Genomic DNA, 27982 nt, shown 5'->3' with positions numbered 1-27982 from the left:
CCCCCCCCCCTCCCCAAAGAGGTTGAATCTTTTACCTAAGTTTCATGTAAATCAAACCAATAACAAAAATGTTCCGTGCAATCTTTGCAAACCCCTATCAGCATCCTGCAGGAGTTGATTTTTTTAAAATGTTGAAACAGGTATGTATATATATCACTAATTTTATATGAAAAAGAAAGCAATAAAGTCAAGTTTCAACTAAATCTGACTAGGTATAAATAAAATATCTAGCATATAAACGTTACAGTCCCTTTTCACCCCCTTTAAGAAGTCGAATTTTTTAAAATGCTGAAAAAGGTATTTGATGTTATACAATGAGTGTAAATACCAAATTTATGTTAATCTGACCAAAAACAAAAATTTACAACGACGGTTGTTCCATATAAAAGTACTACCGGAATTTCCGGATTTTCCCGTGTATTTTTCAAAAAATTTTCTTTCACACGAACCTTGTCCTGTCAATTACAAAAACAACAAAAAATCACTCAAATTGATTGCTCAAGTGATGCTTCGTCATACACTTGGCAATTCCCTGGAGTTGACAGCTAGGAACAGTTTAAATTTGGTTTTTACGTTTTTCTGAGCGATTTTTCCAACTTTTCTCTACATAAGAACTTTCCTCGGACTTCAAGGAATATTTAAAAAAAAAAAATATCGAAATTGGTCCAGCCGTTCTCAAGTTTTGTGCTTAGCAACACATTTAGCGATATAAATTTTTTGTTGTTTTAGGTAATTGTTTAATTCTTTTTTTCACACGAAATTTAAATTACGAGAGTGGTCTGTTAAATCCGTGTAAAATGGTAGGTGGCATTACCGTTGTCTTAGACTATTATGTACATATTAATCCTCAAACCATTAAATTCTCATTTTTATGAAACACCTGCTGGTATTTATTTAACATTCTTTGAATATTCACAATATGTACTATTGTAATAAGAAAATAAAAAAAAAATGCATCCACTGACAATTGCAGCAGCATCCACCGTATTCTCCAGATTTGGTTACCTTCTCTCTAGTAAACAAATGATGAATAAGTTAAAAACTTGAAATTGTACAACGAGATGAGAAAAAAAGAAAATGAATGAATATTTTATAAAATCCGATTACTATAACCTTTGCAGTAACCTTTTGTACCGTCCTCTTATCTATACGTACTTAGCAGGTAAACGAAAGTTGATGTTCTATTTACGCCTTTATCGTAGAGTTTACATTTTCCGTGCAAATAGTAAGTACGCACTTTAGATAGTAGATAGTATAGTGGAAAACATTTGTTCTCGATCTGTACTTACATTAGTCATTATACAAAAGTTACGATTACCAGATTATATTTTTTAAAAATAAGATAAACGATTGGGAGAGATATTATCGTACTGTGGATGGCGGTGGGATGTTCTAATATTGACTGACGATAATAAGAATAATAAATCACCAATCCTTTAACGTTTTGCGTTGCAAATGAAAGCTTGATATGTATTTGATTGACGTAAAATTTTGTAGAGATGCACCCGGATAACCGAGTACCCGGCATTAAGACCACTTCGGTTAATGGTTCATATTAATGGTTCATCCCTTCGTTCTGGCGAACTTTTCATTAAATACCACCCTCACTCACGTCCCATCATCATCATCATAAGGTCGTCAGTCCTAAGACTAGTTGGACACGCACCTCCAGAGTTCTTCCTATCCTGAGCTAATCTTCGCATTTCTCTAAAACTAGAACATACCACATCCTTAACTATTTGCGAACAGTAATCTAATGTAGGTCTACCTCTACCCCTCCTAACTTATGTTTCTGCCTCTCATATGTCTCTGTCAAGACCTTTATGCCTGAGAAGGTGTTTTTCCAACCTGTCTCGCCTATTTTTTATTGACTTCCATATAGTCCTCTGTTCTCCTGTTCTTTCTAATACCTCTTCATTTCCAACCATTTCCGCAGTATCCTCATCATTCGTACTTAAATTTAATTTAACTTTCTTACTGAAATTTTGATTCGACAAAAAAGTAGTGGTGATAGTTTTATGTCTATATCCTGGCACCTTATTGTGTACATGTTGTTCAAATTGAATTTTGGATTCAAAATCTTTGTTGCAATTATATATTTAATATGCACATTTTTGCTTATTATAGCGTTAAAATTTAATTTAATGTCAAACAATTCAATTCGAATATCTGGAATGGTATCCAGTCTAGTTTTGAATTTGTTCTTAATGTAAGCCTAAACTGAAAAGCTCGTCTGTAATCTTAAGTCGAAATAAATAGAAACAGGAACCGTGATAACCTTTTCAACGATTGCAGGGCATTCATTATTAAGTCTGATCTACTTAAAGGCCATTCAAATTTGAATCAGCTGATTCGAATATTTGTTTTAAGGAGGATGAATTCTTAATATGTATCGAGTTCTGATACTCCAACATAGTTACCATTAGAATCACTGGCTATCCTGTGACTGGGTGACTCCTCTGAAAAAGATTTTTTCAAGGAATTTTTCAGTTTCAATATAAGATGTTCGTTTATGGTTAAATACGGAATGATTCAGTTTCGCAGAATTTTGTGTATTTTAACTAGGACAAGAAGTGTCGTATCTCGTGGAATCCCTGTGACACCAGGGTTCTACGGAACACCATTTGGGGACCGCTGTCTTAACGAATATAGTCTCTACAATTAGCTTTTGAATTTAAATTAATTTATGGTATTTAACTGAGGATAACATTTTGAGAGTTGAAAATATATTTATTTTAAATTTCTATTACATATTTTAAAGTGTATAATATACAAACATTGCTCTTTCGTATCATATTTATGATGGTATTATTGTTTCAGCTCCCTCAGAGGTGCCACCATTACATCAAAGTTTTTCACCAGAAGACTGGATCCTGTTGGACGCCATGGGTTCGGCTCCCCTTCCGGCGTGCACGGGACGCTTCCTTACAATGCACAAACGACGTCGCAAGAAACTCATTACCAGGTCCTTACTTCAGGACCATGCCATATTAGATGATATATCACACGGACAAGTACAGGTAATAAATCATAATATATGACAAAACACCTGTTACACGGCGCGTGGAGCTGCAATCCACGCGTGACGTATTCAACCCATTTGCTGGCACGTGGAACGCCGATGCACGCTCGGTGTAACGACATCGGCGCTACCTTGAGCGTGAATGAACGTCCTTTCCCGAGCAATGTCGCTAGATTAGCAATCTACACTCTGTGTGACTGGTTGATCGTTGGCACTATAGACGTTACGCGTGGATTAGCAATCTACGTTTTGTCTAACATTATAGACGTCGCGCATGGTTTGCCGCTCCACGCACCGTGTAATGAGATCGGCGCTACCTGGAACGTAAAGAAGCGTCCTTTTCCTAACAATGACGGGGAATTGGCAATCTACGCTGTGTGTAACGGGTTGAGCAATGGCATTAGATATGTCGCGCGTGGATTGCCGCTCCACGCACCGTGTGTAATATACCCCCTTAGTCTGACAAGGTTGTACTTTGTCACCGCTACTATCTACTGTTGTGATGAATATTATCAAAGACACGACAGCTTTAGGGATAGACATGCAAAGACAAAAATAGAGCATGCTTAGATTTGCAGATGTCATACATAATAGTAACAAGAAGGTAGACATAGCTGGAAGCGATATTAATAGAAGAGTGTCGTATAAAAATTAGTAAAAATAAAACAAAATATTCGTATGTAAAAGTAGGGTTACAACTAATATAAAAATAAGTGACGAAGAACTATATTGAAGTCGTCGTAGAAGCATTTTACATGTGGTGTTAAAAATACAGAGTGGATTAAAAAGGTTTGAAATGAGGAAATAGTAGAAGCAGTAGATGGCGTTTTGGAAATCAATAATAAATAAGCGAGATAGTTCGATAAAACTTTTCTTCTCATAGTAGAAGCACAAACATGAATAAAGAGCGGTACAGTTAGATTAAATTACTGTTTGCAAATAGAGGGTTCTGGTTTTTCAGAAATGTAAAAATTGGCACGAGGTAGAAAGTTGAATTGCATGTCTAAAGTATTTTGTTGAAATTGTCAGACGCGGATCAAATTTCAAATTCTTTACATTCACTGTAACTTAAGTACCTATACATACCTACAATATATGTACAGGTACATGTATGTTTATAGCTTCTTGTAAATTAAACTTCTTAAATCTCTCTTAGAGCTCTCGGCTACATTTACCTGCAGTTGCTGCGCTTTTAAGCTTTCCGTTTATTGCCTGCATAATTTTGCCAGAGTTAACAGTAATTTGTGGCTCATTTAACGGTTGTTAATTGCCGTTATAATTAATTTATTGCTTTTCTTGTTTAAGCTTCAGTGCACCTTCATGGAAGGGATATTAAGGAAGTAGCTAGGTAGTAAACATATACTTTACAAATATCGTTTTACAAATGAGGTATCTAAATATTTCATTGCTGCGCCTTATTTAAATATACACTAACCCCATCTATGCGAGGTTGACCTAACTAGTAATTTTTTTTTTTAATTTCTGATGCTGAAGAGAACTTAGAAACTCCAAAATAATAAAGATGAATTCCTGATGAACATGCTAAAACTTGGGGAGGGCTAGGTGGTTGTTTTATACAACTCATCAAACGGCTGCGGTTATCGGTGGTCATTTTTAAACGACCACGGTCAGCACTAGTCGTTTTTGAATGACCATGGCTAGGGCAGAGCAGCTGCACATGGAAAGGATGTGTAACCTGATCCATTAGGGATGGTGCACATTTGTAGGTGAAGGCAAGGTTGAGGCGCAAGGGCATACTAGTTCGGGCTAGTCAGGAGGCTAAAAGGTGCTCGTTAGAGACGAGAAAAAAATATCGTCAGACAAAAAATGCTCCGGAGTAACTGATGACCTATAGTAGTATCTAGAAGGCAAGGGGGGATGCACCAATTGGTGTGGAATCTATGTCAAGGGGGCGCCAGACCAGACGTGGTTCGTGATTTCGAAGTTTTTCATCAACGCGCAAAGGGCAATCTCGATAAATTACTTTTTTGTTTAGTTTTTCCTCGAGGAGGGGAAATCTTCAAAAACCACCCCCTAAAGGGGGGTAGTGTCGGATTCGTTGAAGCGCCTACCGACTAAGGATGTGTGGAGAGAGGGAGTGTTTTGTGGGGAGGAATGGTGTGGACGAAAATCGGTGTCCCACCTCAAAAAATTGAGTGGGCACTCGGGCTAAAGAGCGAAACTAGACTTGAGCAAAAAGTGAGTAGCTCCGGAGAGAAGGTGACAGCGCCTTCTGAAACGGTCCTTTGATATAGGGGCGAAGTCGGAAAAGGTCTAGATATACGGGCTTAGGTGACTTGACACTGAGATCCTGAGATTTGTCTCGAATCTGGTTGCAGCATCGGGTAGTTGAGTGCGGAACAAATAATAAAGAATTCGCATATAAGTGCATTGTAGTATTTGTAGACGACGAGAGTCAGTGCCACCCTAGATGGGACTGGCGTAAGAGCAGATGCTTCTGATAATCATGACTGTAGAAGAAGAAGACAGCTTCGGACTTGGTTAATGGCAAGTTTCCATTTTCGATACCAGTTGAGGAGCAGAGGCAGAAATTTGTTAATATTTGTGGAACTCCGTAGGATTGTTTTGTTTAAAGGGCAGTGAGAATTGACGGGTGGGACGACAAGTCTGCACAGAAGAGGTTATATAGAAGGGACGACAGCTTCGAGCCTTGGGGGACGCCAGCCGTGATGGGTTAGCTGGGGGTGAAGCAGAGCCAACGCGGACACGAAGGGTTGTTAAAAAGAAAGGATGTAATAATCGCAATAAGGAATTGTGGGGTTTTGAGGGCAATGAACTTGGCAATAAGACCTTCGTGCCAAAGGCCTGTTGGATAAATTATTTACAAAATAAAGGAGCTTCTAAAGAAGAAGGTTATGTAAAATGCAAATAGAGGAAGTGTATTGCCACCTGGTGAGTATTTGTTACTACTAAAGTATAGTATTTTCGATAAATTTCTAACTAAGAACTTAAACGAAGTTATTAATTGGCTTACGTACCTATCACGTATGAAATCTGCGTTGCCAATTCAGTTAGACAAATTGAAATACTTTAGTAACAACAAATACACCCCAGATGGCGATGCACTGCCTCTGTTTGGACAGGTACTTACTACATAACCTTTCTTTAATTAAATTTTAAGCCCCATAAGTTTTTATACCTGCTTCAAGCTTTCATTTATTATTATCAATCCACTGTTTTTTTACCACCTTCCAAATGATTACCCCTTTATCGCTTTAAACCTTTTTTCATCTGTCCTGTGTTTCTACTATTAATTAAACTTACAGTCTCATTTGTTATCTACACATTTCTAATCTCGTTCTCTCTACTGACTCTGGATACGTTTTAAGGCACTTCCATTCTGCTTCTACATTCCAATAAAAACTAGCATAAAGCTAGTTTCGGTCCCCTAGTTTTGCGTATTATAAATCTATATTTGTGGGAGGAAAGCAGGTACATACCTTCGTTTTATTGTATATGTTGTTCGGAAAGTCATTTCGTTTTTTTTGTGGAAATGAAAGACAGTTTTCGTATAATAAACAAATACTTTATTAAATTATATATTGACCGTTCTAGTCCAACACCTTTTGCCATCTTTCTGGTAGTAGCATAATTCCACGCTCATAAAATTTTTGGTCTTTGCTGGCAAAAAACTGATCGAGGAGGTTTTTGACCTCCTCATTTGAGGTGAAGGTTTTACCGTCTAAAAAATTTTGGAGTGACCGGAACAAATAATAATCCGATGGTGCCAGGTCTGGAGAATATGGTGGGTGTAGCATTGTATCCCATTCAAGCTGTAAAAGCTTTTGGCGAGTGACCAAACTTGTGTGAGGTCTCGCGTTGTCTTGGTGAAACACTACACCTTTCCTGTTGATTAGTTCTGACCTTTTCTGTTGAAGTGCATCATTCAGTTTGTCCAGCTGATGACAGTAGACTTCCGAATTAATCGTTGTGTTATCCGGTAAAAGCTCAAAAAAAACGATTCCTTTAAAATCCCACCAAACAGACAGCATCACCTTTTTTTGGTGAATATCGGCTTTGGAAATGGTTTGAGCCGGTTCATCTTTTTTGCTCCATGACCTCTTGCGTTTGACGTTGTTGTATACAACCCATTTTTCGTCCCCAGTGATGATGCGCTTCAAAAACGGATCATTTTCGTGACGTTTGAGAAGCGAATCGCAGACGTCAATGCGGCGACACAGATTTCTCTCTGTGAGAACATGGGGAACCCATACATCGAGCTTCGAGGATAATCCCAGGCCTTTCAAGTGGTCATAAACTGTTGAATTTGATAAATTTAACCTCAATCCGATCTCACGTGTTGTTATTCGCCGGTTCACATCAACTAATGCCTTTATCGCGTCTTTATCAGCTTCAACCGGCCTTCCCGAACGTGGTGCATCTTCGACATCAAAATTGCCGGATCGAAATTTAGCGAACCAGTTCTGGCACTGGCGTACTGTCAACACACCTTCTCCATACACATCAGTCAATTTCTTTCTGGCTTGAACAGCATTTTTACCCTTTCTGTAGTAAAACAGTAAGATATGTCGAAAATGCTGCTTATCGCTCTCCATATTTAAAAGGGCACCAACCAAAACTGCGTAGAATTAATTGGAATTTTTCACACACGAGCCTTGCTATATGAGCTCTCAAAGCATATGAAAATTATACGGCTTAAAAGTGAAGTTGGGTGCAAAAGAATAAAATTAAATCCTCTGTCGGGAAAAAACGAAAAGACTTTCCGAACAACCAGATAGTTTCTTGTCTTGTTTAACATCAAAATACATATGTGGATGCATAGGTATTTATGGTAGTAATATAAAATATCTAAACGTGACTTATGTCTTTGTGTATTGTATGTGCGCTAAACCGCGTCCTACATTTTCTGCATTTTATATTTCATGCATGCTTATGACTTGAGTCACCATGCGGCGGGAGAGATATGTAGTAGAATTTAGAATACGTATGTGGGTGGATTATGTCTGTCTTTTGTGCCAGCCTTACGGGTAATGCAAACGACAAAACCAAGTTGCATTTGGCCGCTTTCCTCGTTTACTCGCACCCTTTTTCGTTTTCCCTCATTCGTTCGAGATCTCTCTCTCTCTCTCTCTCTCTTTCTCCCTCGCTGTGACGTCCATCTGCAGTTTGTACGTTCACGACTCAGGGGTGCATTATCCGTAAACGTAACTGACATTTTCCACAATATAATAACCGATTCAGACAGGAATGTAAGCTCCCGAGTGTGTTTAAAGATGCGCTTCCACAACACAAAAGTTGCCAGTTTTTTTATTCATTTTTAGTACATAAAAACATATACTTTCATAGTGTGTACTAGTAAAGGTTTTTAATTTAATGAAACGGGTGTTCTGCGAATGTTTACTCATATATTTTTGAAAGTTAATTTAATCGATCGAATACGATCCATCATAGAAGTAAAGGATTCCGGAAACTCTTTATACAAAATCGCAAAATTAGAGTGTAACGTTCTTTACGACTTATTTCTAATCAAAAATTCTCATGGGCACGAGGTCAAAAAAAGGGGCGAGCGTGTATCAGGGTACACACGCGAGAAGTGAAACTTCTTTAGATTGTATATTATAGTAGTATTTTTTACTTAAACTATTGGGATCCGTCAAATGGAGGTGCGCCACCTGGTAGTAAATCATCGTAATAACTTAAGGGAAAGATATACACGCATACAGTAGTGATTTGACAGTAAATGGTTAAATTTTTACTAATTTCTATATTAAAAACAATTTATTGCATTATTGATAATGGAGCCAGCAATGTTTTCTCCGCGTGCCAAATCTAAAAAAAAGTTAGTTTGTTTTTATTATCATTTTTCCCACATTTTATGATGCGACCAGCTTTTAAAATCCTTTCTCCTTCAACAAAGTTTCTTTGTTTAGAATTCGTGCCAGCCCAATCGCAAATTGCACTTATACTTATCGCAAATAAATAATGTTTATAATTATATAATTGCACATAAAACTCTATCTTCTGTTTAAAACTTTCCCTTAAGTCGGCCATGTTTTTTTAGCTCCTCCCATTTGACGGATCCCAATTGCATTAACTAAGTACTAAACACCAGAAAAATACAACTGTATTTCGAGCAGACGAATGCGGAATATTGATCTAGTTTTGTTAAATACTGTTACACTTGCACCATACAAAACTGCAAAGAGGAATTACAAATAAAAACAAACACAAACGCATATGCAATACATATACAGTACAGCGTAGGCGCCATCTACTGACAATTTGCCGAAATTTCAATTGTCGGATTATTGGTTGCTACTAACAGTGTTAAAATTACTCCTTTTGGACATATCCACCAGGGGTCACTTATGCCGTGTGACGAGTGACACTGTGACGCGTGACGATACAATTTTCGGTTTTATTTTCTTCTTACCGTTGATTAAGAAGTTTCACTTCAAATAAATCTTTCTGAGCTTTAAATCAAAGTAGTCCACGATTTTCAACCTTCTAATCTGTAACTGGTAGGATATTTAGCCGATCATCTCTTCAATTACATTAAAGAGAAGCAGGCAATGGTGACCTCTACTGTATTGATGGCATTTCAAGAATGCAGTTTATCTTGAAATGACCTTGAAGATAATTCTCAACATCAGGTTAGAGGTCACCGCTCATCTTTACGCCTGTCGTGTCCATATAAGTAATTATTCGGAAAAAGTTTTTTTAGGGCCCCTTTTTCGCGGTTAAGACTTAGAAGGCATAAATCGGAGTACCTCGTAAATAAGTCCACGCTTTGTCTCGTATCTTTATTGAAACGTTTAAAGGCTATTGCTATTCACTAATTCACTAATTAATTCTAAATGGCATATTCTGAACCGATATTATAATTGAGTAAAACAATTTGATAAGGAATGAACGATTTTGTAATGATTTGAGAACAATAAGATTTAGTTTGTAAAAAGACAAGTCGATGCGAGTAAGTAGTTAAGTACGTAAGTAGGTAGGTAAGTAAGTAAGTAAGTAAGTAAGTAAGTAACCACATTATCCCGTTCCAGGGGTAGATATACCCTCGGTATAGAATTGGATACTTGGGGTGATTTCTTAGAAATTGCTTTAGAAAGCGTGTTTTAGAAACTTGTACCAATTTGCAGTAATTTTCTAGGAAGATTGGCGAAAGCTAAATTCGAAGCAATAAAAAGCTACTCTTCAAAAAAGACCGTTGTAAAACACTCAGTTGTTATAGCTATTCGGTATATATCTAGAGTAGAGAAAAAACTTTAAAAAACTTTTGGGTGTTTATATTCCCAGCAGCCAATGATGCTGGTGGTTTTCAGCCTCCTTTCAGAAATCGTGGGAATGGGTGTGTGGTGATTCGAGTGAGAAAGATGAGATGGACGAAATGAGAGATTTATCTGTGGAATATTACAGCCCCAGCATTTGCCTAAATGATCCAAGGTAACCACAGAAAAACTTAGACCAAAACAGACACACCTGGAATCGAACCAGCCTCCTCCCGAATGCTAATAATGGTCTAGACCAGGGGTCGGCAACCTTTGGATGTGAAGCTGCGGCTCAGTTTCATATGAAAATAGTATTTATTTTATCAAAAAAAAAAACATTTAAAAATCGTTCTGAATTGATTAACGAGGATTAGGCACTGATTCTATCTCTCAGCCACTTGTACTCGCTTTTCACCGCGTCCCAATAGTCTTCCAGATTGTTACAGTGAGGTGAAGAAGCTAGCATGTGATGTGTTGACTATCTTCGGATCGACATATTCGTGCGAGCAAGCCCTTGCATGAATATAATTAAAAGTAAAGTAAGAAGCCAACTAACAAATTTAGAGTCTTGTTTGAGACTTAAAACAACAAGTTATGAGCCAAATTTATCCAAACTTTTTAAAACTATGCAAAGCCAACACTCTCATTGAATTTGTTTGCTCAAATGTATGTTATTATTCCTTTCTTTATTTTAACTACAAGTTACATTGTTTAGTAAAGTTTAAATTTTCTACTTGAATAACCATGCAAAGCCATGGCTCCCATTGAATTTGTTTATTCAATTGTTTGTTATTGAAGTACAAGTTAGTGTTGTATATAAATAGATATTTTTTCTTAAGAATAAATAGATATTCTTATTATGAATAAATAGATTAGTTTTTTATCAAAAAATAATAATGTAAATGCGAGTACCATTTATTGTTGACAAGAAAAAATTTTGTGGCTCTTTAAAAACTTCGAAATTTTGTAAATTGTAATTTTCGACTCTTCCGACTCAAAAGCTTGCCGACCCCTGATCTAGACCTCCAGGCCATGCCGTACGCTTAATTCTATCGGACTATACATTAAATGCCACCCTCAGCACCAATGACATAAAGTTCCGTTTAAGAAGTCGTTTAAACACTAAACCAAAAAATTTTAATTTTTAGTTTGCAAATTTCCAACAATTTTCACCGTTTTTTTTTTTTAAATTATTGACACTCGTCTGAAACTTCGTGAGTGGCTTCATTTTAACGTGACCTGCGAATATTTTACCTGCTAAAACTCTGGGAAATGGACCGTTTTCAATATCGAAACCGGAAAACACGTCAATTTAATTACGAACCGTCTGCTTTTTATTTAATTCGTGAGAATATTCAATATGAAAATTAATAAAAAAGTTGGCCTACAAAAATTTTGGGTCCGGGGGATATTCCGCGAAGCGATTAAAAATATTTGCTGGTGTTTTCGAGTCAATTTTCGACAAAATAATCTAAAAATTCGTATGAGGGAATGTCGAAGTACACACACACACCTCCTACCTCCCTGTTTAATTTTTATTGTTGAATATATTGCATATATATTTATATCTGTGCAGATGTAAACAGCTATCGACGCCCTTGACATATTAATAAATAATAAATTCCTTGATAAATATCGAAAACAACAAAACCAATATAAATAGATACATTTCCAGTTTTGTTTACTGAATTAGGAATAATTCCCAAAAGTCTCTCTTGATCTTGATACATATGTATGCCTACAATACATACGACAGTTATAGAGCTGTTTATTGCAGGTGGAATTAACTGCTAGATAAGATAATGTACGTTTTTACGCATTCGAAAAGAAAGAAATAAACAAGTGGTGTCCCATTTTTGCGTACCGTTATTTACAAACAATCATACACATTTAAAGGTAAACAAATACAATTTTTTTTATTTATAGGGGAATGGATGATATATTCACAATCTTATCACAAAGTTAATTATAGAAATACCAGATTGACCGACAAAACAAATCCAATCAATCGTTTATTGCCCCCATAAATAAAATATTTTAATAAAAGTAGTTTGTTATTAAATAAATCGTCTTCGGTGTTGGTATATCAGGTTTTGATTCAGGATAACGTTTTTGTATGATTTTGTCATTTCAACGGTTTCAACTCAGTCCTGTCGTGGAAAATCCCTTTATTAGGATGCGCTGTAGCATAATTCCAAATTCAATCATATTTGTCTGCGGAGCTCATTTCTCCACCGATCATCGAGCAAGAACTAGGCAAAAGTGTACAGTACCATTTGCAAAATCATTTAAACTGCCTCGTTAAATTTTAAGAATATGCTTTATTTAAAAGCATATTTAGCCAAAAATAATAACAAGTGAATTAACTTAACGTTCTACACACCTATAAAACTTTTGCTTTGTTTCCTATTGTTAAATTATATACATTTTTGTTTTAAGAAATTGCTAAACATTTTCGTCTAGTACTGTACAGTTCCCACCGAGAGCTCTGCTCGTTCCAGCTTGTTCCAACTATTTCTGTCTTGCTTACGCCTAGTGTGTATTCTTTTTATCTTCGCGCAGATTTCTTCAAGGTCACAATTCTAACAAATTGAAATGGACTGTAGTTTCGTGTTTAAACTATTTTTTGAATAAGATGTTGCTAAAGGTAGGTATTTAATAGAGTATCTACCCAAAGAATATTTACATAAAATTTCAAATTGCACCGAACCTTGTCGATACGAATCACAACGTGGTGTGTCGATACATGCCGTTCTAGGACCGCGGAAATCTGTTTCGGAAAACTGCATCTTCGCGCCATCTATCGTGAAAGCCTTGAACATAATTAGGAGGGAATAATTAAATGTCGCTCAGTGTTAAAATGAAAAATATTCGAAATGTTTGACCGACTTTTAACAATTCATATTTCTAGATGAAATTTTGAGAGGCTGTTTGATCTGTATGTACAGATATCAGGAGAAAATTATAATAAAAAGATTGAATTGAAAGAACATTCTTTGGAATTGGGTAATTTCCAATATAATAATATAAAATAGACAAAAAAAATGTTAAAATTAAACTAAAACAGAGTTATTAGTTCGTTATTATATTTTTTTGAACCGGGTTAAAGGTAATATAATTTAATAATAGCACACTGTTTCTTTTGTTTCAGCATATCTTAGACAAAGTTAGTTTATGGGCTTTTAACGCGTTTACTCTGGAGACCGTGGCCGGTGGTCGTTCACTGCCAGTCCTTTGTGTTCATCTTTTTCACTGGTACGGTCTTTTCGAACATTTCAAGCTGGAAGTTGTTCACGTATGGAAACTTTTTAGTAAGTATTAAATCATTTCGCTTTTTTGCTAAAATAGTTCGCTATCTATAAAGGTCACTGAGATTAGGTACGTCTTTACAGCTTTCTGAAGTTCTTCGTTAGTGGAAAAGCATTGTGCATCTATTTATTACCTCAAATGTCGGTAGAGGCGAAAATTACTCGGTGCAACGTGGTTTTCAATCTTGACAATGCCCGATCGCACTGTAGCACAATTTTGACCATCCGCCATATAGTCCAGATTTTGCGCCGAGTAATTTTCACATCTTTTTACAATTAAAAGACATAGTAAAGAACTGTAGAACGCTGTTCCTTCTAAATTTAGATGAATTGTACTAGTTTATTAATAAGATCAATTATTATAAAGTCTTAGAAATAAGCATTTTATTGTCGAAATCTCGGGGCAAAAACGATTAAAACAGTGTAAATCCGGATTTTATTTTATATATTAGTAGCATTACATCTCTTACTTATGGTTTTTCAAATCCTAGAATTAATTACTTTAAAAATTCTGGTTAAGGGTATTCGGGGTTCGATCGTTTAATTAATATAAACAATCCAAATCATTTGTGTATTGCAATGTTATTAATGTTGGCTATTATTAATTTATGACGAGGAAAAAATGTTAGTTATATTATCTTTAGATTGTATGATAGAAAATAAAATGTAGATTTCTACATTAAAAACAATCTTGACAAATTTTGCATAACAAAAATCGGTTGTTTTTGCAGCATTGGAAAAATTTCTAATTTTAATTTGTTTTTTCGGACCATCATATGGGTATTTTCAGGTCAAAGATAAAGCCACCAAAAGATGGTAATTTAACTATAAATTAAAGTACTCATTTGAATATAAATACAAAATACCATAATATTTTAATAACTTAGCGCTTGATGACTAGATAATTTCATTTTTTAATTTTGAGACCACATAAAAAAAAACTTGCTACTTACGCCACTGATAACGTGTTTTTCGACATTTATTACGTTAATTGTTTTTTTAACATTCTGACTACATTTAAATTATAATTGGAAGTAATCAAAATGTGTATGCTACCATTTTAAGACAGGTAAAAAATAAATAAAGTATTACATCGGTCAGGAATTGAACCTAGGAACTAATACGTACAATTGTCCCGATTTTATCAATTTTATGTTTGTGATTGTTTCATAAGTCAAAGTATATTAAATTATTTTATTCGATTGTGGTAACGTGCCTATCACGTTTAAGTTAGCTACGCCGGGATTCGTTTCAGCAAGTAGATATCCATATATTTAAATGGACCTTGTTGGAGCATACGCAATCCTAAAATGTAGCATCGTAGTACAGATGGCGTTTACCGCGCCATTTGTGGTATTTTCTCAAAGTATATTATTTGATTTAAAAAAAAAATTTCGATCACAAGCGATTGTTATATTTTTTTAATATTTATGTAAATTCTTTATCTAGCAGTGCAGAGAGAATTTGTTTGTAACTTTGATACCCGCCGAAACTTATCTTTTGTTTCATCTAGTTTTATTTTGATATGTCCACTGATTAACACATTAATGAAAAAATTATATTTCGCAGTGAATAATGCAAATTGTTTAAATTAAATAAAATCAGAGCCGATCAGGGGTCAAATAGATTTTTTGTAACAAAACCAACACCAACGTTACGTCTCTAATTTGAGGCATTTTTAAGAAACGTTTTTAACGCAAACCATCAAGGTAGTAGAACATGAGTTCCCAAAAACATAATACGGTACAAACTCTATAACTCGAACATCAAGGGAAACGCTAAAAGAATTCGTATTATAGTTTTCGACTTATGGAGAATTTTGATTCGATTTGTAGAGGTTAAGATTTGGTGTACTTACATTGACGGCAAATCCTTAAAGTCGATAACTTAGTTTTCTTGGAACTATAGACGTAATAAGTTTCAAATTATCGAGTTGTAAAAGTTCTAAAATAAAACAATGTTATGTTCGAGATACAGAGGTCCAATTTAATTTTTCGAGTTATAGAAGGAAAATATGGACGAAAATGGCTTGTAGGGACTCACTGATTATTTCGACTAATAAAGGGTTGAGATTTCGAGTAATGGAGGTTTTGGGACTTGAAGGGAACGGAACAAATCATTTTTTCGAGTTTTGGAGGTTTTCGACTTATTGAGGTTCGACTTTTGAAGTAGAAGTTGTACTGTATCACAAAACATAAGGTCGTCAGTGCTAAGACTGGTTCGACACGCACTTCCACTCTTTCCTACCAACCTATTTCTTATTGACTTCCATAGAGTCCTCTGTTCTCCTATTCTTTCTAATACCTCTTCATTTCTAACCTTTTCTACCCACGTTATCCTCATCAGTCGCCAGTAACACCACATTTCGAAAGCTTCTAACATTTTCTTTTCCGCCGCGCCCACTGTCCATGTTTCGCACTCGTACAACGCCGCGCTCCAAACATACACCTTTAACAACCTTTTTCGAATTTCCAAATTAACAGTTCGCGAGCATAGAAGTGACTTCTTTTTATTAAAGGCGACAGGACCCTGCGCTATTCTCTGCTTTATGTCCCTACTACTCCTTTGTCCTGACTTCCTAGATATCTAAAATTAGCCAATTCTTCTAATTTTTCGTCTCCTATCTTTATATTCGCTCTTTCCCTACTTTTTCTCCCCGTGTATAGCGTGTAAAGATAAAAGAATGTCTCGGTGTACACGTGGTTTTCAGAATTGTTTTAACTATTTATTTATTTATTCTTTAATCATCAATGAGTAGCATCATTTTTTGAAACGACATAATATCTTTAGGGTGATTTGTACAAAAACCTTCAGTCATCTTTTTATATAAACAAAATTCTGACAAGGAAATGTGTAATTTTTATGTTCATGTTCGGTGAACTGTTTGCCTTCCCTGTAGAGTGTAATAGTAGTATAAAGCACCTAATTAATAAATTAGAATTGAAAAACTGGCAATTTTTTATTCTATTTTCCATATTTATTAATTTCTGTATTTTAGCGGTCCGTTATAATTCCTATTAACTTACGTAAGAATTGTGGTAATCCTGTAATTTGTGTCTAATTAGCATAGATACATTCTTTCAACAGTGAACACGCTAATTCTGGTCGATTCGATTCTCGTTCTCCTCGTTCGTATAATCTTCTTGGCATGCCGACAATTTAAATTCATTTTTGACTTCTTAACGATCTTTTTTTAAAGTTTGTAAATCATCGGATACCGCAAAATATTATACAACGACCCGGCAGTAAAATGTGAATTATTGTTGTTTTTTTCGTCGCCCACACGTCGTTCCACATTATTGCTTTGTGTCGAAAGAAATGTCGTACTAATTATACACTTTCTGCGAACATGTTAAAAGGCTACTGACACACATTTTATACTTTTTTAAACAGGACCGTAACGAAATATAATTTGTATTCCGGTTGCGATTGGGACAAAGGTCACGGGGATACTTCGCTCATTCGTTTTTCTTTAATTTCGTAATGTAGCAACGTTAAAATTTTAATTACGGTATGTTTGTCGATCAGTCAGTCGTCGACCGAACGTTGCGTTTTTCTATAAAATATTATAGAAAAGCAGGAAAAGATGATTGATACGCCTCTAAGGAAATCAATTTAAATTTTTAAAGGCTGAAGTTAGTTAGATTTAATCCCACTGACGCTAAATTACGCTTAGGAACGGCTGGAGGTAAACTCAGCCAAAACGTTGTACAAATACACTGTAAATGTAAATGCGCTATTTTAACTCACTTAAGTGCGTTATTTGGATGTAGTCACTTTTTACACATTTTTATATGAATTATTTCAAAATGCACTTCATCCACGTTAAAATACCCCTACAAGTGCGTTATTTAAACACATTATCGATGCATTAACATAATAATATAACGCGCTATTAATGTATCAATTTTAGAGAAGCTGCATGAAATATAACCTCAAATAAGCATTTATTTCTTTCAATTTTACACTTGGGTTTTTAGATAGAACTGAAAACATGAAAGTATGAAATTGACTGAATATAAATTATCAAACCAAAAATAATGCATTGAAATTAATTTAAAAGAATAATTAACGTTATTCAGTCTTCATAAGATAAAATTAGTAGTACTTAAAAGAATTGTAGATTTGTATAAAAATCAATTCATTAGCCTTGGTATTTCGTTTATTCAAGCAATTTTCAATCTTTCGTTTTTATTGTTTTCGTTATTTTGCAACTGTTGAATTATTTTTTAATGGAGTTTCATACACCTCATGGGTTATATAGTCAAGTATACCCTGATAAGCCGAAGGAAATTCTCTGTGCCATACATAGTATGCAGCTAACAATCCACTGACTGATGTACAGGTTTTTGGATCAGAAATAGACACTCTGATAATTTCATCAGCAATAAAAGCCTCAGCAATATTATCTTCATTTGTAAATGTTATCAATCGTGGTGCTTCACCACGATGTGCATTAGAACCACATCGGACGAAGTTGAAACCTTAAATGAACAATCAATTATGAATAACCAATATTGCACACTTTTTACAGATAAAAATAACGTACATCTCGTGAATTATTAAAAATTACGCTCTTATTATGGGTTGAAATAACGCACTTGAATTTACAGTGTAGTAATGGTAGAAGAGTTAAGCGGATGAGAGAAAGGAGGGTGATTTTTNCTAGCAAGGAGATCGGGCTGAAACTATAGCTACAAGCTATCCAAGGATGGTACTATAGAATGTCACCTCAAGGTAGGCCTAGTGGCGTCATCTCTTGGTTAGGCCGGAAACTTATCAATCCACCCTCGTATATGAAACGCGGATCATATGCGTTCAATAACCCATATAATGTGTGTAAATTAAATACAATTCATATAAATGAGTTGTTTTGACACCTATGTTGGGCGTCAAGAAAATTACACACTTTATACAGATAAAAATAACGTACATCTCGTGAATTATTAAAAATTACGCTCTTATTATGGGTTGAAATAACGCACTTGAATTTGCAGTGTAAAGAAAAAAACAGTGTCCAAAATATGTCTTTCGAGGAAAATTAAACATTATCTTATTAAAACATCAAACAAAACAGTTGTTAAATATATGAAATCCTATGACATTGTTAGTTACTTAATAGTGGATTAATATGCAATATTAATTTGAAATAATTTTTTCAATTTTTTATTTACCCCCGCCGGGGTGTGTGACAACAGCAACAATTTTTCCCTCAATTATTTGAGGTAGTTTGTAGTGGGTAAATAAAAAATAGAAAAAATGATTTCAAATTAATATTAAAGCAGTTGTTGTCCAAATTTTTGTGTCTCTTGGATTTAAAATTAAAATTTATATTGGAAGGATTAAAAATATCCATAGCATTATATGCCTGACAGACGTTTATAAAAGTGCAAATCTAAAATCACGCATATAATTTATGATGCAGTTATTATGTTTTTATTCTAATATCTTTTGCAAAAATACTTTAAAAAATGGAGAATCTAGAAAAACATTATACGCATACGTACGTTTCAGAATAGATCTTTTAAATATTTAAATTCAGTTTTTTGAAGAATATTTTTTAACAGGTGTTTTCTTCCATTAACTTCGATGATATTTTCGGAGCAAGTTATCCCAACTGGAATTGATAATTTACGATTGCTTTTAGATCCACTTAATCCTAACTAAAATTCTAAATACGAAATTAAGTTTGTTTGTTACGTTTTCATGCCTTAACTGTTCAACCAATCATCATAAAAATTTGTACACACATTGTCAGGAATACAGGAAAGGATATAGGATACGTTGTAGCCAGAAAAATAATAATGTTCTCGAGGGATAAAAAAATTAATTTTATGTGGTCGATTTCACGCCTTAAGTACTCAACCAAAAAAGGACATAGCGTACCTTTGATCCAGAAAAACAACATTATTCCCGAGGGATAGAAAAAATTAGTTTTATGTAGTCGTCGATGATCCTTGACACGTATTTAGGACATCAACGCGAGCGAAGCCGCCGGTAATATCTAGTAAATACATAAATAATAGTTGCCATATATACTTAAAACTGACTTATTAAAAACACATCGTAAATTTTAATTTTCTTCTCATTAGCTCTTATAGAAGAAGGCTACCACAACACGAATCCGTATCACAACTCTATCCATGCCACAGATGTCACTCAAGCAATGCACTGTTTCCTGCAGGAAAACAAGGTACGATTCGATACGATAATATTTGTTGTTTAATTTTTTGAAGTGAAACTTCTTTACGCACGGTAGGGTAAGTTCGTTTCATGCGAGTTGCTATGTAACGAAATCATGAAACTCATTTGCCCCGCTGTCTGTCCCTATTAATGCTGGGATCTTTAAAATTACGCAACGAATTTTAATGCGGTTTTCTTAATTGATAGAGTAATTCAAAAGGAAGGTTTATATGCATAATACATGCATAATGTAGTAGAGGAACACTGATAATTTTAGTGGTTTGTAATGTGATGTCGTAAATAAACACATTTTTTTGCGCTTACATTGCAAACGCTGGCTGAACCCTACGAGATAGATCAAAATAATATACTACAGTATTGTACACCTTAAAAAGGTTTACAAAAAAGTCCGCGATGGTATATGTCTATCTCTTAGGAATAACCCAAAATAACAATTTTTTATCCTTTACTTTTTATGAGAAGTATGGCTTATTTACGAAGTGATTTTAAGCAATACAGCATTAATCCTTATCCAATAAGTACTTTAAATACATTGTGCATTTAGTATAGATCAATACGGCCCTTTACAGCATGTAATTTAAATGAATATTTTCGAAGATATTACAGACTTAAAATGCAGGGACATAGCGGTTGCGGCCGATTTGTATTGTCTAATGACAAAAAAGCTGTGATTGTTGTATATAAAGACATTCTATAGTTTATTTACCATCAGCATTGCACCCGTGCTAAGCATGGTGTACAAATAATACCATTAAACCAATTCCTTAACCCCTACCCCGGTATGTTTGTGTGTTTGAAGAAGTTTCACTTCAGTAGCGTGTTGTATAATTACTTACACGTTGTATGTTTTTTTTTATTTGTATAAGTTTTCAAATGATAACGAAAAAGTCACTCTAAAAAGCATAAAGTAGCAATTTTGTCGTTACAAACGTTTTGACTTGTTACAGATCAAAGAACATCTGCAACCTATTGAAATAATGGCAGCTCTTATTGGAGCGGTGGCTCACGACTTGGACCATCCTGGAGTCAACCAAAATTTCCTTATACAAACTCAAAATCATTTGGCTGTTCTGTATGACGTAAGTTTTTTTTTCTTTGTCTCGGGTCACGACGCAATAATAATATTAACAATTATATGGTATTTATAAAAAGAAGCCTTACATTTTGCTTCCAAAATAAAATAAAAGAAGCAAAGGAAAAGATTTTGCTTGGAGGGTTTGCTTTAAAGTAAAAGGCTTAACATAATTTGTATTTATAAAAAGAAGCTTCTGGTCGAAAAGTAAAGGATTTGCTTCTAAAAAAAGGAATCTAGGTTCACAACAACTTTTCTCGCTCGTTTCAACTTTTCAGTAGCAGCCCTGGCATCACAGCTTCTAACGAAAAAATTTATGTATTTGTAGGACTGTTTTTGTTTTAAAATCTGTCTAAAAGGACTTGTATAAGTAATCTTTAGTTGTGTGGTCCCAATGTTGTACTTGTTATGGTTGATATGGTGCATTTACGTACAAGAAAATACTACAAACCAAGATGTACACCACAAGAATCAGATTTTAAAACGTTATTTAAATTTGAAGAAGGAGAATGTTGGCGCGTATCCCGAAACACGTGGAGCAGGCGTGTCACCTGTACAGAAAATAATAATATTTTTGCGTTATTGTACGAACCAATTTAAATTTGCTAACTTTCAACGCACACGTTGATTGCACAATGCATTTTATTTTCAACTAGTTTGTTGAAATCGATAGGGGCTAATTTGTGCCTTTTACTTTATTAATCCGAAGCATTTCCTTGCAAGTTATAGGTTATAAGTACGAATTGTAGCAAAAGGTTTTACTTCTACCTTTTACTTGATAGTAAATGTTTTATTTATACAAAAAATATGGCCTGCCTATTGTATGCGTGTACTATACTCTCTCATAATAATTGCTGGTGGCAGTTTATAGATGATCAGTAATATTTAATCAATAAGCAAATTGTTATTAGACATATAAAACCATCAATAATAAAAAATAACAAAAATATTATGGGTAAGTAGATACGGACACAGATACCATCATAACCACTACAGTCGAACGTAATGATTGCCACATTAAAACTGTTCACCAAATTCTACCAGATTGAAACATATATGTATGTTTGATGTGTAACGAAGAAGCACGGTATGAATACGGACTACATGTGTGAATCAGCCTTTAAACATCAAACATGTTTAAAACAAGTTATTGGTCAATTATTGATCAAAACTACCAGACGTCGATCGTTCTGATGAAAAAAAAAACCTTAGATAACTGCTAAAATATTGGATCGGAAAAAAGAAATGCGTATCCGATAGAAATAAGTCTGCACTTTGAAATTAAATATAGACACAACATTATTTACATGTACAAACTGATAAGATAATTGTATTTATGTTGTAAATATTGAGACGACTTGGACATCACAACACATCGATTTTGGTCTTCATTTTGACATCGTTCGTATGAAGAAATTTTTAATTAAATGCCTCTCCACGCATAGTTTTACATTTATTCCTTCTCATTAGAGGCCGTTCACATATTATGTCACACAGATTTTATGATTTTTAACCCCTCCTCCCCGTCCTTGTAAAAGGTGATCACATATGTGAACCCCCACCTGGTGTGACGTCACATATTTTTCGATGTTATATTTAGGAATAATTAAAATAAAAGCGTGCACTCGCCGACGACTTAAACAGACATAAACCTTATAAATATAGACCGAGTTCATAATAATTTTAAGATTTGTGTTTACGTATAAATTTCGCATTAATATTTTAGATTTTGACATGTAACGTTACAAAAATTATAACCTCCCTGTTGTCACATTTCATTGACCTCGCTCCCCTATACGTGTGACGTAATTTATAGATGTCCTCATCAGCTAGATGAAACGGTTTGTATCCGGTATCCAGCCGGATAACTACCAAACCTAGGAATGTGTTTCAACTGGTACATGACCAAAGCGTTTTTTTTTTTAGCTTTGAAAAAGTGAAGATAAAAGATCAAATGCTAAAAAAGAGACTAACCTAGTGTAACCTAACCCTAATTTAACATACCTGGAAGAAAATTGCTTGGAACGATTTTTGCCTGAAGTTGTAATTTTATAATTTTATTTAATATTAGCGAACTGTACCACCTTCACCAGACATGGGGCGGTACCGATAGATATTTAAATCTGAATGTAAAGAAAGGTTCGGTCAAGAATGTATATCTTGTATATTTTTACATATTTATATCCCACTATTTGGTTAGCGAACATCGATAAACTAACCAACATTTGCAAATATTAAGATTTCGAACCGGAAAAGTATTTTACACCAGAGTTTTGTAGTATCCGGATACTTTGACTTACGGATACTACTTGTGCTGTATCCGAATCCTTTGAGAAATATCTCTTATCCTTATTTGCCAGATTGTTCATAAAGAATCCGTATCTTTTCACGTATACAGTTCATTATTCCTGCTGTAAATCTATCTGACAGATAGTAATATCACAGTGGGAGACAAGAAAAAAGAAACTTTCAAGTGTTTGGCTGGTTGGCCTACAATCTTTTCTGACTATGCCGGAAGATAGAGTGGAAGTCTTTTTTCAGCCAGCTCGTAGTATGGATATTAAATTGTAATACAAACAGGATCCATATCCGTTATCCAGAAAAAATATCCGAATACAGCTATTCATTATTCATTTTGCAACTAAAAGTATCCGTATCCTGTATCCGGTATCTGGGCACTATTGGGATGTATTTTACCAGTATCTGAACCCAGCAGATAATACGAGAAATCTTAATTCCTTTCATTGCTGAATATGTTTAATATTGTATAATTTAATTTTCGTTTTCGTTTTGACCATTAGTGAACTGTTGATTGAAGTGTTTGTTTTAGGTGTATTATTTTCTTAGTTCATTTGATTAATATTTTTCTTGTTTACCTACCTACTTATCAATTAAAACTGATAAAACTATATAAGAGGTTTGGATTAATTTTTTTACTTATGAGGTTATCACTAATGCATGTCTCTACTAATTCCCTGTTAAAATATAAAATGATGGCACAGTAAATGAGCTAAAAGAATGTATAATTTTGAAATAACAGCAGACGATCAAAAAACTTTACCGTTTCTACTTTTAACATAAAAAATAAAGCATAAACAGACACATGCATATTCAATTGAACGTTTTATTAATGCATATTTGTTTCAAATTATTTGCGTAAACGATCCAACTATTAATCATGTGATTTTTTACTTCAGAAATATGTACGTGAAATCTTACGTAGAATTACATATCATTCCTTTAAAGTCACATGTATATAAATTAATTTGATATATATTTATCTAGATATTTATTCAATAATTATGAATACCATACACATCATGGACGTAGTAAAGCAGTTGTCAAGATAATCAAAATTATATGAATGAGTTTATTTAATTATCTTTCTTTTTAATTACTTTTTTAAGCTTTCGTAATTGCTAACTTAAATAATTTTTTGTATACATATAATCTCGTTATGAGCGATACCATTAAATAAAGCTAACATTGATTTAACGTTATAAAATATGTGATCAGATTTAGAGATAAAAAGTTTTCTTTACGAATAATGTAATGGCTTTGAGTTATTTATTTGTTAAAACATTACTTATTTTAGTAAAAGTGTTTACAAGACTATAATTTAATAAAGTTCAGTAGTGTGGCAATCTACATTTCAATTGTGTTCATTGGTTTTTCCTACAAGTGATGTCACAAATGACGCATACGAATTCAACTTCATCAATAATACAATCCAGGCGTTTAAAAATTTGCTAATTTTTGAATTTTACCAAAAGTACGATGTATTTTAGCAAAGAAATTATTATTACCTTTTATAATAAGTTACAGTACGCATATATTGCGTTGTATTCATTGCAAATTTTGAGACAAGTGTTAGGATTTTCATTATTAAATTGTTAAAAATTTAATGAAAAGTTGCGAATTTGTAATTTGTTTAGTATTTTCAAATAAATATAATTGTGTAATTTTATAATTTTTTGCAGAATATGTCTGTGCTGGAAAATCATCATTGGAGATCTGCAATTGGCTGTCTATTAGAAAGTGGAGTCTTGGATCAGTTAATAGCTTATAAGGAAGAACTAGAAGAACAAATAAGGGAGCTAATTTTGGCTACAGACATCAATAGACAGCAAGAGTTTTTAACGAAATTTAAGGTAATTTTTTTTATTTTTAATTCAAATTTTATAATCAAAATTATTTTGAATTCTCTACGGTCTACGTGATGGCACATAACCAAATAGAGCAAATGAATTCTTAGTAGTTTGTGTCGGACGCGGATCACGATTTCGATTCCATTGTATTTCATTAGCACGTCGTACACTGTTCCGTAAGAACACAGACCCACTTTGGAAGCCCGTGGGGTGATGTGGATTGACGGTATCCTATTTCGGGTCTAAAGGCCGTCGTTGGTTAGAGTTGGAGCGAAACGTTTAGAAAGTAACAGCAAAAACCGTCTTGATTGACTCCAACATTTCGCTCCAACACCAACCAATGAAGGCCTTGGGACCTGATTCAAAAAAGCATCAGTTCACCCAGTGCATTAACACAGCATTTTATGAATTACTACAAATAGCGTGGTAAGCGACATCTGTTGTATGTTGCTAGCTGCAGTGGAATTCAAAACTGTTCAATAAGATTCAAATGAATAACAGTGACAGTCTCAACAAACATTTTCAAATTCTACTAAAGATAACAGTTTACTACAGATGGCGTTTACCACGCTATTTGTAGTAATTTATAAAACACTTTTTTAAAGCATTAAGTAGAGTGGGTCTGCGTTCTTTAATAGTTGCCGTAAGTGACTTACTGTTATGATGGAATACCTTTGCTTTTCCCCATGAATTTTTTTCGTTGGGGAGTGATTCAAGTCATTAATTCATAATCGTGATTATGGCTATGAGACCACGATAGGGTAAAATCTGTTACACAAGAAATTATGGTCTTAGAAATACAAAGGTGTTTATATTCTTTTATTAGGTATTAGTTTGTAACATTCGCTCACGAATGGATAACAGAATAATGTTGTTTTCATTCGGTTCACACTATCGAATGTCTACATTAAATTCAATGTTGTTGGCTATTGGCTAATTAGTACGATTCTGAACCAGAAAAAAAAGGAAAGAATCCTTATGGTACAAATGACGTTTATTATTTAATATATTGTATCTTTTTATGCATTACTCACTACTAATTCACCCGTAAGTGAATTATAAAACACTAAAGTAAATTGTAGTTTTTTTTTGCTTTTTCTATTTGTAAAGAATTTATTAATTAAGGTATTTATAAGATAATGCATAAAAACACGCTTGATTTACGGTAAAACTACGAATACATTTTTTTGTTTACGTAATAATTTATTATTAAAACATTTTTAGAGATAAAAGAATTGGTGACGTCTTTTTGCCTTAAAATAATTACTTTTAGAATCGCAACATAATTTATGCGAATTTAAAATATTATTAAATAGTTAATCGTCAAACTATTGTGGATATTGACCAAATATGTACCTGTTTCTCACCAAAATTACTGAACAAGTCGTTTGGCTTCCTTTGACGTCTTTCTTAAAAACGTCGAAATATTTTTATTTTGTACTAAAAATTGTGCTAAATACAAAAAACAAGAAATGAGAGTTTTTCATAATCCTTTAATGATCTTATATTTTATTGTGTGCATCACGTTCTAATGAATCAATATTAAAGGTGTGAGAAATTTTAGAGCAAAACGTTATTAATTAAATTAAGTATACAAAATTTGTTCATTAAATTTGAAAAATTGGCCTAGTAATAATTAAATTAAACATTCCACCTTTATTCGGCGCAAATAAATATTTACAAATTTGTAATTTACAAAAAATAAATATGCTAAATTATCTATCAGTAGCAACAAACATTTCTGAAGGTGAAGCTTTTAAATTTTATAAAATCAAATAATTTCGAAACCAAAAAACATCATAAACATAAAAGCGTTAAACATTTTCAAATATTTGCGTTCATACTAATAAGTGTAAAGGAAATAAATATTTACTGTTTCTAATTTTTTACTTTGTTTAATTGTCTTTTTGCAGACAATTCAATTTTTTGTATTAATTTGCGAAACTTACATACATATTTGCCGTCAAGTTATTATGCATGGCAATTACCTCACGGTAATTATTAATAATTAACATTGATAGTAAACATCGTAAACTAAAAGATGCTAAAAATTGAGTTGTATTGCCCGTTACCAATTTGGCATATATATGTATGTTACATAGTAAACATATTACTTTCGAATTGTAATTAAGTAAACAGATATCATTTATTATTGTATTATTTTAGAAACATCTAGATGAGGATACGTTAGACCTGACGGTGGCCGAAAATAGACTGTTCATACTGCAAATAGCACTCAAGTGTGCTGACATTTCCAATCCTACCAGACCGTGGGAAATTTCCAAAAAGTGGAGCCTAAAAGTCTGTGATGAATTTTTCAGGCAGGGAGAGTACGAGCGTCAATTGAACCTTCCTGTCACTCTTATGTGTGATAGGCAGTCGACTACAGTTGCGAAAATTCAAACAGGTAACGAAAAAAAACTATCTGAAACCTACTCAATAGAGTCCCAGAATTTCAGAAAATTAATAAAAAAAAAGTAAAACGTATTTTGTTTGATAATAATGGAATAAAAATTTCTGTTTCAGGTTTCTTTGAGCATGTTGTCGCGCCTCTTTTTTCGGAATGGCACCGGTTTCTTGAAAGTACACTCTCATCGCACATGATGGAACTTTTGGACGCGAACTGGAACCGTTGGAAAACGCAAAAGGAAGCTGAAATGGCTCAAGAAACTCAGACCGAGCTGTCAGACACCGAACCTGGCGATCTCGATGTTTCTATAGCGACCCGTAGCAGTAGTAAACAGAAATTCTCTCTCGACATTCCTTCCGTCACCGACTTCATTCAACCATCACAAGCATCTCAAACGTATGCAATATACAATATATTATTCATCGATTATCATATACTTATGCTAAAGGCATATAATGCCGAACAACATACACCTTTTTGAATTTTCATAACTGTAAAGGACAATTGAAGTGTGAGGGTTTGTTAAATGTTTTTGAAGAAATTTAAAAAAAAATAAAAA

At 33.9% G+C, this 27982-nt stretch overlaps 1 protein-coding gene across 1 annotated transcript in view; it reads left to right on the top strand.

Moving 5' to 3' along the window:
* Nucleotides 1-2820: 2820 nt before the first annotated feature.
* The window catches only part of LOC108734071, a 37752-nt gene continuing 12590 nt past the window's right edge, over nucleotides 2821-27982 (top strand). The window contains exons 1-7 of the mRNA XM_025981038.1: nucleotides 2821-3020; nucleotides 13433-13592; nucleotides 19682-19782; nucleotides 20741-20872; nucleotides 24846-25016; nucleotides 27180-27420; nucleotides 27540-27819. Of these exons, the coding sequence (XP_025836823.1) occupies nucleotides 2886-3020; nucleotides 13433-13592; nucleotides 19682-19782; nucleotides 20741-20872; nucleotides 24846-25016; nucleotides 27180-27420; nucleotides 27540-27819 (1220 nt within the window). The 5' untranslated portion in view covers nucleotides 2821-2885. The remainder of the gene's footprint in view (nucleotides 3021-13432; nucleotides 13593-19681; nucleotides 19783-20740; nucleotides 20873-24845; nucleotides 25017-27179; nucleotides 27421-27539; nucleotides 27820-27982) is intronic.

Source organism: Agrilus planipennis, unplaced genomic scaffold (assembly GCF_000699045.2).
Source record: "Agrilus planipennis isolate EAB-ADULT unplaced genomic scaffold, Apla_2.0 scaffold10, whole genome shotgun sequence".
Taxonomy (NCBI): domain Eukaryota; kingdom Metazoa; phylum Arthropoda; class Insecta; order Coleoptera; family Buprestidae; genus Agrilus; species Agrilus planipennis.
Note: the sequence above shows the minus strand (reverse complement) of the source record. Positions and strands in the feature narration are given on the sequence as shown.